This window comes from Rana temporaria, chromosome 3 (assembly GCF_905171775.1).
Source record: "Rana temporaria chromosome 3, aRanTem1.1, whole genome shotgun sequence".
NCBI lineage: Eukaryota > Metazoa > Chordata > Amphibia > Anura > Ranidae > Rana > Rana temporaria.
In genome coordinates, this window is record NC_053491.1 from 332,435,425 (window position 1) to 332,449,068 (window position 13,644).

A 13,644-nucleotide genomic window follows, 5' to 3' on the forward strand; every position below is an offset into this window, starting at 1 on the left:
TCTGTGGACAGACGCACTCTCTTATCTGTCACAAAACCTCCGGCAGCACTGAATACCAGTTCAGAAAGCACGCTGGATGCAGGGCAGCCCAGCAGCTCAATTGCATACCGGGCAAGTTATAGGCCAGTGGTCTATTCTCATGCCCCAGTAACCCAGTGGATTGTCGACTTGAAAGCTCTCCATCTCTGATTTTGCCCCACATAATCTTCCACCATATAATGCAGACACTGCCAATGGGATCTTGAAGCTGACAGCCCTGGGTCCCAAGGACAACATTTTTTTTAATGCACTGAGGCGGCCCCCTTCTTCGCCGCTCCTCCTTTTACCAACAGAGGCCTCAAAACAAGCTTTTCCATGAGACTGTAACCTACCAGAGCCTGGAAAGGCATTAATAAAACAAAATTTTAAGGTGTCCTTTAAGATACTTCATCCTGTGCTCCCTCTGCGAGGGCAGGATGAGTTCCGAGACTTTACCCTTTTAACTAGGGAGGATGCACCGATACCATTTTTTAAACACCGAGTACGAGTACTGATATGCTTTTGCAGGTACTCGCTGATACCAATTACCGATACCTATCGCCTAGGAAGAGGGGTGGTTTGGGAGGTGGCTTTAGTTGAGGGTGGGATGAAATAGGGATTGTGGGTGGGGTGGGAGAGTTGGGATGCAAAAGGCTGTGATCGCTGGGGGGAAAAGGATGGGGATAGGAGGGTTATAGGGAAACATGGGGGCAGGGGTGACAGCTGGTAAAAGGAAGGAGGAGGCAACAGGCAGAAGTGACTGCAGGCATGGTATAGGAGACGATCAGAGACTGCAGGCATGGTATAGGAGACAGTCAGAGACTGAAGACATGCTACAGGAGACGTCAGAGACTGCAGGCATTGTACAGGAGACAGTTAGGGACTGCAGATATGGTACAGGAGACAGTCAGGGACTGCAGGCATGGTACAGGAGACAGTCAGGGACTGCAGGCATGGTACCGGAGACAGTCATCCAGTGTCCTGTCCGAAAGGACATTCAGCGCAGCAGGGGGGGTCGTGACCGATAAGCGCACTTGCCTAGCTCACAACAGTGTTGACTACCTCACATTTATAAAAATGAATGAAGCATGGATCTCAGAGGAATTCAACACATGTGCCCAGTAGACCATGTTTCATTCAAATTCTGGTGAACGCCTGTGGGCTAATTTTTTGGGCCTGTACTGGCCGACACTTTATTATGTATCCGGTGAATGCCTAATATACCACCAGCCACAGAATACAAAGTTGTTTGCTGCTCGGTGAATGCCTGTGGCCGTGGGCTAATTTTTGGGGCCTGTAATGGCCGACACTCACTTCTGTATCCGGTGAATGCCTAATGTAAAACCAGCCACAGAATACAAAGTTGTTTGCTGTCCGGTGAATGCCTGTGGCCATGCGCTAATTTTTGGGACCTGTAATGGCTGACACTTACTTCTGTATCCGGTGAATGCCTAATGTACCACCAGCCACAGAATACAAGGTTGTTTGCTGTCAGGTGAACACCTGTGGGCTAATTTTTAGGGCCTGTAATGGCCGACACTTACTTCTGTATCCGGTGAATGGCTTAATGTACCTCCAGCCACAGAATACAAAGTTGTTTGCTGTCAGGTGAATGCCTGTTGGCTAATTTTTGGGGTTTGTAATGGCCGGCACTTACTTATGTATCCAGTTTTTCACTTAATACTTCTGGTAGGTCAGTGTCCATGTTGTGGCACTATTTGTGCGCAACTAGTAAGTATTTTGTGGCTGAAAATATGACCTGAAGGTTTTTAATATTCGCCTGCCATTAAAGTCAATAGGGCCCGCCGCAAACTTGCGGTTCGCGGACATTTGCGATCGTTAGCCTCAAAAGGTAATTGGAAAATAAGTTGGATGTTCCCAAAGTGCCGTATCAAACCACATTAATAGAAAGTCATGTGGAAGGGAAAAGTGTGGAAGAAAAAGGTCCACAAGCAACATGGATGACCGCAGCCAGGAGAGGACTGTCAGGAAAAGGCTGTTCAAAAGTGTTGGGGATTTTCAGGCTTCGTACACGAGGGCCACAATCTCGTCAGGAAAAAAATGTTGTTTTTCATGACGAGATTCTTGGCAAGAACTTCCATCCACGTTGCTTGGCGCTGGCTCTGATAGGCACTTCTGTACAGCCAACCAGCTGCCGTTATTCAGATGGTCGGCGCTCAATGTCCGGCCATCTGAATAGAACAGCGGCAGCGGTGACAATAGCATAGATTCGTGCAATGCATGAATCTATGTTATTAGACTCAGTGGCGGTGAGAGCCAGAGGGGGCGGCGCTCCAGCGCCCTCTATGGCCGAACCGCCACTGATAAATACTCCATTCATACAGTGATAATGGAAGAAAGCCAAGAAATCTGGAGCTAAAAGGTCCCAAAAAGCAAACCAGTAAATACAATACTGATCTGGTTATGCTTATTTCTTACAAACTGTGAAACATCACATATGCAGTAAAAAACAAGATTTGGCTACCTTTAAATAGACAGAATATATTACCAGATATTTTTAAGAGTTGATAAGGAAATGATGCTCTATCTATAGCCAGTGTTTATTGCTCTATAAATGTTCAATAAAACATATGGTGATAAATTATTCTGTGCCGAGTCCATATATTTTTGCATACTTGCGTTTATGAATATCAATGAGAGCTTGTGAGGTAACTTAAAATGTCATCTAAAAACAGCAACAAAACAGTACTAGCGATCTAGCGATTCATTTATTCGACAAAAGTGGCTGATTTTTAGCATTGTGTGAACTAGAAGAAACTTTAAAAATTAACTTCAAGTAAACAGTAAAATAAATATTTCAAATACTGTACATATGTGTTGACCCCCAGATAAAAAAGGTTTTAATGAAAAATTTCTTGATCTGCACATTCCTCCTAGATGACACTGCCAGGTCTGGGACCTTCTTTCAGACTGCACTAAAAATGTATCAGTACAGCCTGTTATTGATTCTTCCTAGCTTGTGATAGGACGGAGAAGGAGCAGCAGTAGTCTGATGAGGCCAACTGTGTGCTACTCTCCTGTAAGAATGTTTAAAGTGTTAAGATGGGTATACACACTGAGTTTTTCACGGATGCCTGCATCCACAAAAGTGATAAGGATGCAGGGATCTACCCTGCTGTGCTATCATACTCTGACAGTTAAGACTCCCTCTCATCAGAATGCATTGATCACGGCTGCAGCCATTTGCTGCACACACTGAAATAATGCTGGTTTTCCAGCAGGACCAATCCACAGAAGTTGGTAAATAAAAATACAAAGAGGCATACTGTATAAACGAGCAGTTTGTGCACACTGCTTGTTTATATGCCTCTTTGTAATTTTACTTTTATTTTCATTTAAATTGTAAATGTGGCTGCTGTGTTTACTGTGGTTGGTGCTATTGTCCCTGCAGGAGTTAATGTTTATCGACTGGGTTGTACCCACATTACCCCCCCCCCCTTTGTAGGGGTGGGTCTTGTTGTACTTCGGGCAATCCATGTCCCAATATCTATAGATGACAGTTTGGTGGGTCTGGTTAGCTCTGAGGAAGATGGTACAGCCCTTGAAATGCGTAAGCTAAGCCCCTGTGGATGAACACGTCTACAGCGCTGGAACTGGACTGGATTGTGCATTTTACAATGTATATGTGAGTACATTGGAATTTGTTTTATTTATAACTAAAAGATCTTATGGTAATTTCCTAGGCTGGCGTGCCCCCTTCTATTTGCTTTTTTTTTTCAGTCAGATTTTACCCAATCTGAAGTGATTGGCTAGGCTGAGGTGGTGTCCAGGCCTCATGTGGTGATTGTCTTACATTTGGTTGCACAAGAGAGAGGAGGAGCTGCCTCTGGGACACTATTTGGACCTGCAACACTCCTTCCACCAGTAGCACCAACAAGAGATATTTGTTTGTTTCCTTATTAACCTTTCATTTACCCTAATCACCCCTAATTAACTCTTTCTTTATCCCCTTACATATTATTTTCCTGCAAAAAAATGTCATCTTTATTTTTGCAACGTTAATGTTTTTTTTTTCTATACATTTTTTTGTGTTGCATAAAAAAAAAGAATAAAAAAGACTGTTTCATTCGTACCATAATTCTAGTAATTACATTTTTTGAAACTATCCCTTATCAAAGTAGAACAAAGTATGCTTTTTTCTATTTTGTTATCGTTATTTTTCATTTGTTTTTGTCTACTAATTGTAGAAAAACAAAAATAATTTTTGCAAGACAATATCATCAAAAGAAAATCTTAAAAAAAAATCTATATAGACAGTATCTCACAAAATTGATTACATCCCTCATATTTTTGTAAATATTTTATTATTTCTTTTTATGTGACAACACTGAAGAAAAGACACTTTGCTAGAATGTAAAGTAGTGAGTGTACAGCTTGCATAACAGTGGGAAAACAACTCAACACACAACCATTAATGTCTAAACTGCTGGCAACAAAAGTGAGTACACCCTTAAATGAAAATGTCCAAATTGGGCCCAAAGTGTCAATATTTTGTGTGGCCACCATTATTTTCCAGCACTGCCTTAACCCTGTTGGGCATGGAGTTCACAGGTTGCCACCAGAGTCCTCTTCCACATCTCCATGACGACATCACGGAGCCTGTGGATGCTAGAGACCTTGCTCTACTCTGGAGACCTGCTTGGCCAGTCCATCACCTTTACCCTCAGCTTCTTTAGCAAGGCAGTGGTCACCTTGGAGGTATGTTTGGGGTAGTTATCATGTTGGATTACTGCCCTGTGGCCCAGGCTCCGAAGGGATCATGCTCTGCTTCTGTATGCCACAGCACATGTTGGCATTCATGGTTCCCTCAATGAACTGTAGCTCCCCAGTGACGGCAGCACTCATGCAGCCCCAAACCATGACACCACCATGCTTGATTGTAGGCAAGATATACTTGTCTTTGTACTCCTCACCTAGTTGCCGCTGCACACACATGCAACCATCTGAACCAAATAAGTTTATCTTGGTCCCATCAGACCACAGGGCATGATTCCAGTAATCCATGTATTTAGTCTGCTTGTCTTCAGCAATCTGTTTGCAGGCTTTCTTTTGCATCATCTTTAGAAGATGCTTGCTTCTGGAATGACAGCCATGCAGACCAATTTGGTATGGTCTGAGCACTGACAGTCTGGCCCCCTCCCCTTCATCCTCTGCAGCAATGCTGGCAGCACTTATACGTCTATTTCCCAAAGACAACCTCTGGATATGTTGCTAAGCACGTGCACTCAACTTCTGTGGTTGACCATGGCGAGGCCTGTTCTGAGTGGAACCTGTCCTGTTAAACCTCTGTATGGTCTTGGGCATCTTGGCCACCATGCTGCTGCTCAGTTTCAGGGTCCTGGGAATCTTCCTATAGCCAAGGCCATCTTTTTGTAAAGCAACAATTCTTTTTTTCAGATCCTCAGAGAGTTCTTTGCCATGAGGTGTCATGTTAAACTTCCAGTGACCAGTATGAAAGAGTGAGAGTGATAACACCAAATTTAACACACCTGCTCCCCATTCACACCTGAGACAATAACCAGTCATATGACAAGGGGCAGGGAAATTACCAATTGGGCCCAATATGGACATTTTTACTCACTTTTGTTGCCAGCAGTTTAGATATGTTGAGTTATTTTGAGGGGACAGCAAATTTACACTGCTATACAAGCTGTACACTCACTACTTGTCATTTATTCAGTGTTTTTACATTAAAAGATATAATAAAATATTTACAAAAATGTGAGGGGTGTACTTACTTTTGTAAGATATATATATATATATATATATATATATATATATATATATATATATATATATATATATATATATAACCCTAACTTTGTTATCGTAAAGATGACGTTTAATATTATTATGTATGTTCCTGGCTGATCCCTGTGGAAGGTGAAAAAAACACTACAAAATGATTGTTACTCGCTTCCAGGACCTGTACCAAGCAGCTGCCCTACTGCATAGTGAACCCAAGGGGTGGCTCGCTCAGCATGACTTTCATTCACTATAATGACAGGTCGCCAGCAGCCACAGCTATTTGTGGCAGCAAGCACAGGCAGCGAATATCTGAGGTGATCGCTGCTGGGCGCACACAAAGCTGTGCCTTTCACCTCGCTGCTGAACAAACACAATTTGTGCCCTTTCCCACCTCTGAAAAGTCCATTTCCAGCCTGTGTCTGCCTAGACTTCCACTTCTTCATGACTGTCAGCTGAACTTAAAAAGGACACATGCCCTTGGCCCTGTCTGAATGCCAATGACCTAGGAAGAGTGACCACACAAAGGTCCTAATTCTTTTTGGCTCAAAACAACCTCCCACTGCTTCACATTGGTAGAAGACCACAATGGAATGTGTTCCATTTAGTACAACATGGCAGAAAACAGCTAGCTGTCAGCACATATTTTTAAAATTGCCATTTAGAAACGTATTTTTTTGTATGTCAGGCCGCTGTGTCATTGGTACAGATTGTGCCGCTAATGCCAGCGTCATACAACAATACACTGAAAAGCCTGGCAGGAGACAAGCTATTAATACAGAGTTCTTTCACTTCCTTTACAATGGAGGAGTGTGAAAGCAGTTTCTTGTGTAACGGGATATAATCTTTCTGATTGAAGAAAATGTGTTACTTTATTGTTCTGCTAGAACACAGTGCTCCTGCACGTTAATTATTCTTACTTTGTATCTCTGGTGCCTTTTGTGTTTTATTTGCAGGAAAAATTGAACTGAAAAATAGCCTTTTGTGACTAGGTAGACTACCCCATAATTTAACATAACAGCGTTACACACAGTACGAGCAGCTGATCCTGATCGATTCTTAAATACATCACTTTATTTTAAAAAATTAAGCCAACCCAGTGTTGCTAAAATTTAGTGCCGGGACACGGTCCTGTTGCATGCAAGGTGAAGATGACAAAATATATTTATACTGTATGTAGCGCACCTCCTTAAAGACTGCAAGTAACTGGGATCCCCCACTGTGCACAGCCAGGTACACCGAATTTCCACAGTCACTCCAGAGTCAGAGAACAGTCCCTGACTTTGTTTTTTTGTTTATTGAGGGACATAACTTGGATAGAAATAGGAGATTATGGGATTCCTATTTGACTTCAAACAAACTGCAGGAACAACTCTTCCTATATACAGTCTCTATAGACAGCTCCTCTTCTTCCTCTAGCACACGTTGCTTGCAGAACCCAGCTATGCCAACCTGTAGTAATATTGTAGCAAAGGCCCATTACAGGCATTGACTTGCAGCCTCTATACTAACAGATAGGGTGACACAGCTCACACTTTCCCAGCACTTCCTCTATGTGGTCACAGATCCCAGCACCAGCTCTTCAGTCCCTGCCAGCCCACCTGGCTGCAGCTGCCCCTCTCACTAGCCCTCTAGGCTAGTTCTCCACAGTCCTCCGGACTGACACTCACCAGTTCACCTGGCTGACTCTCAGGTGCTGACCTGCTCCCGCTGTCTTCTCTCCTTGCTCCCGTGCCTACAGGAAGGGTTTCCTCTGTGTGTTGTAGGGGGAATCTTCCAGCACCCAAGCCCCAGACCGAGGTCACCCCCTTTCAGACTAGGGGGCACCCTCAACGACCACCGTCAGCCTTCTCAGAACTCCATCTCCCTCTTGCACACGACTGCCCCTTCTTGCTTGGCTCATGCCTATTTATGAGGTGGCCTGCCCCCTGCCAGCCCTACTGGAGATTAGCTGAGGACCTCATAAATATTACTAACAGCTCCACCTAGCTTACACCCACTATGTCTAGAACATTCTCCAATGTTCCAGAGAACAGAGGAGGCACCAGAAGAGCTGTCAGGATGAGTAATCCAGCCCCTGAGTCACTAATCCCTAACCCAGATTCAAATCCCAGGCCTGGCTCTCGGCGAAGCCAAATTTTCCATTAATTCCTTGGGTGGGAACGCTATAGGGTTAGCTTCAGCAACTACTCCCTTGCCCCCACCCTCTCCTGTTTCTCTTTAATAATCCGGATGATGGTACGTTGTTATGAACTATTATGTTTCTTTATATGAGGCCATACTCCAAATTTCTCCAAATTATAACTGGAAACAAAATGTCAGGGATATACACTTTAACTTGGTATCAAATAAAATTTAAACTACAGCTGTAGATTGTAACCAACGTATTAATGAGAATATTATTAGAGAAATTTACACAGTCCTTTAAGTTTTATTCTATTCTGTATGTATTTTTAGTTCTTTATCACTTAAGCTAAACCTCTCATTTACCACCTAAAGTGGTTGTAAACTCAATGAAAAAAAAAAAACTGCAAGACAAAGGCATAATTAGCTAGTAGTATGCATCGCATACTAGCTGATTATGAAATATTTAGCTTAAAAGGATGCTGTTGCAGCAGTCCAGGCATACAACTGTGACTGGCGACATGTCCGGGTTCGTGGGCGATGTGATTGGACGGAGCCGCGATGACGTCACTCCCGCTCATGCGCGCGGGAGCCACAGGTAATGGCATAGCAGCTGAAGAAAAGGCACAAGCAAGCCAGTTTGTCAGTGTGCATGTGCTGATGATGTTGGCACACGTGGATACCGTGAATATCTCCTATACTAAAATTTGGGAGAAATTCATTATACCTACAGGTAAGCCTTATTAAGGGCTTACCTGTAGGTAAAAGTGGTTATACAGGGGTTACAACCACTTTAAGAGCATCAAGGCAACAAGTGAAACCAGTGAGGACAATAATCAGATAATGCTATTCAGCAAACACTTCATAGGTCTGGGCACACCCTAATCCGGGGTGCAGAAACCCATCAATTGTGATTTACCTGTCAATTGCGAGCAGGTGATGGTAGACCACTATCCTTGCTGCCGACCCCAGTACTGATCACTCACTGTGTTCATTCATAATTGAACCATAGTCAACGGTGTTTATTACGCTATGGTTTGTGAATGAACAGGAAGTAGCTCAGCACAGGGCACTTCCCAATCGTTCACCAGTGCAGCTGAGGCTGCAGAGAAAGGGACTGGGAAATCTCTGTCCTTAGTTCCTTTCTCCGTCAAAAGTGAGACAGCAGGCACCTGTCTAGACTCCTGCCATTTTACCAAAGCCCACCAAAGGGGCTCCTAAAAAATAGTAAAATAATAAAAAATTTAAGAAAATAAAATTAGAAAAATAAAGTCTGCGAGTGTTTATATGCATATATATATATATATATATATATATATATATATATATATATATATATATATATATATACACACACATATATATATATATATATATATATATATATATATACACACACAGTGGGCCAGATTCACATAGAGATACGACGGTGTATCTCCTGATACACCGTCGTATCTCTGACTTAGGCCAGTCGTATCTATGCGACTGATTCATAGAATCAGTTACGCATAGATATGCCTAAGATCCGACAGGTGTAACTGTGTTTTTACCGTCGGATCTTAACTGCAATTTAAAAATGGCCGCTGGGGGCGTTCTCGCTGATTTATGCTGAGAAATATGTAAATCAGCGAGATACGCCAATTCACGAACGTACGCGGGCCCGACGCAGTTTTTACGTAATCGTTTTCCCGGCGTATACTTACCCCTGCTTCTATGAGGCGCAGCCAATGTTAAGTATGGCTGTCGTTCCCGCGTCAATTTTTTTTTTTTACGTCATTTGCGTACGCCTATTCTCAAACGCGCTGGACGCAAGTTACGCTCACGCCGAAACCAATGACGTCCTAGCGACGTCATTGGGAGCAATGCACGCCGGGAAAATTTGCGGACGGCGCATGCGCATTTAAATCGGCGCGGGGACGCGCCTGATTTAAATAGTACACTCCCCCTAGCCGCGGAATTTGAATTCCGCCGGGGGATTTACGATCCGCCGCCGCAAGTTTGGAGGTAAGTGTTTTGTAAAATTACCCACTTGCCTCTCAAACTTGCGGCGGCAGATCTTAAATCACATAGGTCACGCGGATCTAAAGATCCGCTGATCTATGTGAATCTAGCCCAGTATCTCACATTTTTTTAAATATTTTATAATATCTTTTTATGTGACAACACTGAAGAAAAGCTTGAATAACAGTGTAAATTTGCTGTCCCCTCAAAATAACTCAACATACAGCTATTAATGTCTAAACCGCTGGCAACAAAAGTGAGTACACACCTAAGTGAAAATTTCCAAATTGGGCCCAATTAGTAATTTACCCTGCCTGGTGTTATGTGACTTGTTAGTGTTACAAGGTCTCAGGTGTGAATGGGGAGCAGGTGTGTTAAATTTGGTATTATCTCTCTCACGTTCTCATACTGGTCACTGGAAGTTCAACATAGCACATCATGGCTAAGAACTCTTTGAGCATCTGAAAAAAAAGAATTCTTGCTCCACATAATTCCATTTAGAACAGACCTCGCCATGGTCGACCAAAGAAGTTGAGTGCACATGCTCAGCGTCATATCCAGAGGCTGTCTTCGGGAAATAGACGTATAAGTGCTGCCAGCATTGCTGCATACACACGTGTTTGAGCTTTGGCTGCACACACCTATAAAACACTTGAAGCTATGAACCCAATTGGCACACCTGCTCCAGTGACAGCTCTCTTACAGGGGATTTCCTGTTATTTTGGACAGTTTTCTCCTCTCACTTTCTGTTAGGTTCCTGGGACAGAAAGTAAAGGGAAATCTCACTAGAAGACATAGAAAGTGAAAAACACACGGAAAAAAGGTTTCAACCATTTACTACTCTGTCCAAAACCAATAAACAAAAACATTTTGGCTTTAGATATTTTTTAAGTTAGAACATTACCTCAGTTGGCAATATCTGTAGTCCTTTGAAACTAGAATTCACAGAGCTTCTCAAAAAGAAAAGTGCCAATGGCAATAATATGGTCTTAAATTCAACAAACAGCAGAAGATTTTTTTAAATGTGCCTATTAGTAATGACCTCTCCCCACTACTGAGCTGGTTGAACGTTGGTCTGGCAGGGAAGCCTTTCATTTGCTGCCCTAGCTAGTTGGCAGCATACAATAGCACAGGACTCAAAATGTCAAGTCCTGAGCTACTAGCCAGGCCTCAAGAGTTACTCGCCACCAGTTGCCCCACCCAATTCATACACTGTCCTGCGCCTAATTGAACCCGTAAACACGCCCTCGTAGATTATCTCATGGAATGACAATGTTTTATGCAGAATCAAGTTACAAAATTAAATATTACCAACAACAACTTTAACAAAATGGGACAGGGCACTGGGGGGAGACCAGAGGGACAGGGCACTGGGGGGAGACCAGAGGGACAGGGCACTGGGGGCAGACCAGAGGGACAGGGCACTAGAACTGGGTCTCTTCCCCATTCTCTTGCTGTCTCCTCTGCAACTCCCATCCATCCTCTCTCTCTCTCCCATTCATCTCATCATCAGGAGCCTGTGAGTGCGGCTCCACGCTTGCATGTCCCCACTTCCCCCTTTTATTCAGGCTGGCAGAGAGGAGAGGAGCTGCAGCACAGCGGGAGGGAGTACAATCCAGCGCTGAGATCCACACAACTGCACAGCCATTGACACCATAGCACAGCGCACACTGACGGCGCACAGCACACATTGAGACCAGTCTGTTCAGTGCTCAGGCTAAACTGTTGGACACTTACATAGAGCACAAGGAGAAGAAAACTGCACAAACTAGAAGGCTGCCGCTCTCATGTCAGGGCAACTTTCAGTGAGCGCTGCACCGGAGTGGTAATTTTTCCAATCCTCCACCACACTCATTACTTTCTGCTCTCCAGCTCCATTGGTCGGGGCTCGGGGGAGGGGGGCAGGCTCAGAGAGGTCATACTGTTGGGTCCCATGGCTTAATGAGAATTGTAAGTAGAGCACCTGTGTACTGCTCTGCCTGTGCGCGGCTCACCAGACTACTTTTCCCGAGCATGCACCTTTCCTCTTCGGCCGCCAATCTCATCGGGACTCTAAGTGTAGGCACAGATTGGAGGGAGATCGGTCATGCAGCCCTGTCATCACTCGCCCCCAGCCTAAATCCACTCGCCAAATGCTAGTAGGCGAGTGGAAATTTTGAGGGCTGCCATAGCATATACTGTTGCTATTCCATCCATTAAATGCCCTACTTGGTGAGGTGCTTTCAAGAGTCTGTGATCAATACATAGCAGCTCAACAGCATAGCAACCCTGTAAAAAAAAACTATAGATCAGCAAAATAAAAGTTTGCTCTGAGGCTAGAACTACATGGTGATTTCTAGTAGTCCAATCTTACTAATGAAGTCACTAGTCATTAATGGCTAAGAGTAGTGACTTCTTTCTAAACATTTGAATCAAAATGGCTTTCAATGGAGTAAGCTGCACAAGTAGTAGCATGTGGCAAACCAATTCATTGTTACTACAAGCCTATATGTAGTAGCGATGAATTAAACTTACACCTCAAGCCTCGTACACACGAACGAGGAACTCGACGGGCGAAACACATCGTTTTCCTCGTCAAGTTCCTTGTTAGGCTGTCGAGGAACTCGACAAGGCAAGTTTCTCCATTCCCGTCGAGGAAAAATAAGACATGCTCTCTTTTTGGCTCGACGGGATCCTCAACAGTTTCCTCGTCGAAAAATGTACACACGACCGGTTTCCTCTGCAAAAAAAAAATCCCAGCAAGTTTCTTGCTGGTTTTTGACGAGAAACTCGGTCGTGTGTACGAGGCCTTAGGGAGCCATATGTTTAATTTGTTTTGTTATCAGTTGATTTCACTAGGGAATAATCACTAGTGATTTTTAGTAGCACGGTTGAGCTTGACCATATAGTTTAGCCTTCGACTTCATATTTTCTTTTCTCACCTTCAGGTCCCTGTGTACCACCCCCATCTGGTGACAATGGAGTACTGCCTCTAGGATCTGTTGAATACAGTGACTGAAAAGAAAAAAAAACATGCTTACAAAAAACAATAATAAAACATAGCTAAAAACAAGAAATGTGTACCTTTGTATAAGTATATACTGAACATGGCAAGGATTTTGAAAATAACCCTATTCCAGTTCATTGGACCTGTCCTAAATGGAACCTAATGTAGAAGGGACATGTTTTTTATTTTTTTTACAAAAGTACACCTGTTATTAAAGTCAGGACGCCCACTAACACACAGCTCCTTTCTTTATCTGCAACGTAGAGAGCGTCCTGACTCTCCTGTAGTCCAAGGGAGGGGGCGAGCATGACACTCCACACCAGGGAGAAAGCCTTGCATTACTGTGTGGAGTTACAGACAGAAGAACAGGAAGTGAGGATTGCTCAGAAGAAATAAGGACATTTAAAAGCAAAATCGAAGGATGAGGTAAGTGAAGGAGGACTGCACTAAGGTAAAGGAAGCTATTTAGGGAATTTTTTTTTACCTTTACCAGCTTTTCTTTATTGCGGTTGCATTGTCTATCAAAAGCCCCTTTAAACTTTATGCAGTTAACTAATTTATTTATGAAAACAATCCCATGATTCCTTTTTTTTTTTTTTATTCTCTGTTTTTATTTTAAATAAGAAAGATATACAGAGATAAAGATTGAAGGAACATACCAAATCCAGTAATAATACAAACAGCATATATAGACTTTACATCTTCCTCTTCAACGATATTTCCTTTCTTATATTACTTCAGAGAAAAAT

At 43.2% G+C, this 13,644-nt stretch overlaps 1 protein-coding gene across 3 annotated transcripts in view; it reads right to left on the minus strand.

The window, feature by feature from the left end:
* Positions 1–13,644, minus strand: part of CAMK2A (calcium/calmodulin dependent protein kinase II alpha) — a 303,342-nt gene that overhangs the window by 88,112 nt on the left and 201,586 nt on the right. For all 3 annotated transcript variants that reach the window (XM_040345018.1, XM_040345016.1, XM_040345017.1), the window contains exon 6: positions 12,831–12,903. In XM_040345018.1, the coding sequence (XP_040200952.1) occupies positions 12,831–12,903 (73 nt within the window). The remainder of the gene's footprint in view (positions 1–12,830; positions 12,904–13,644) is intronic.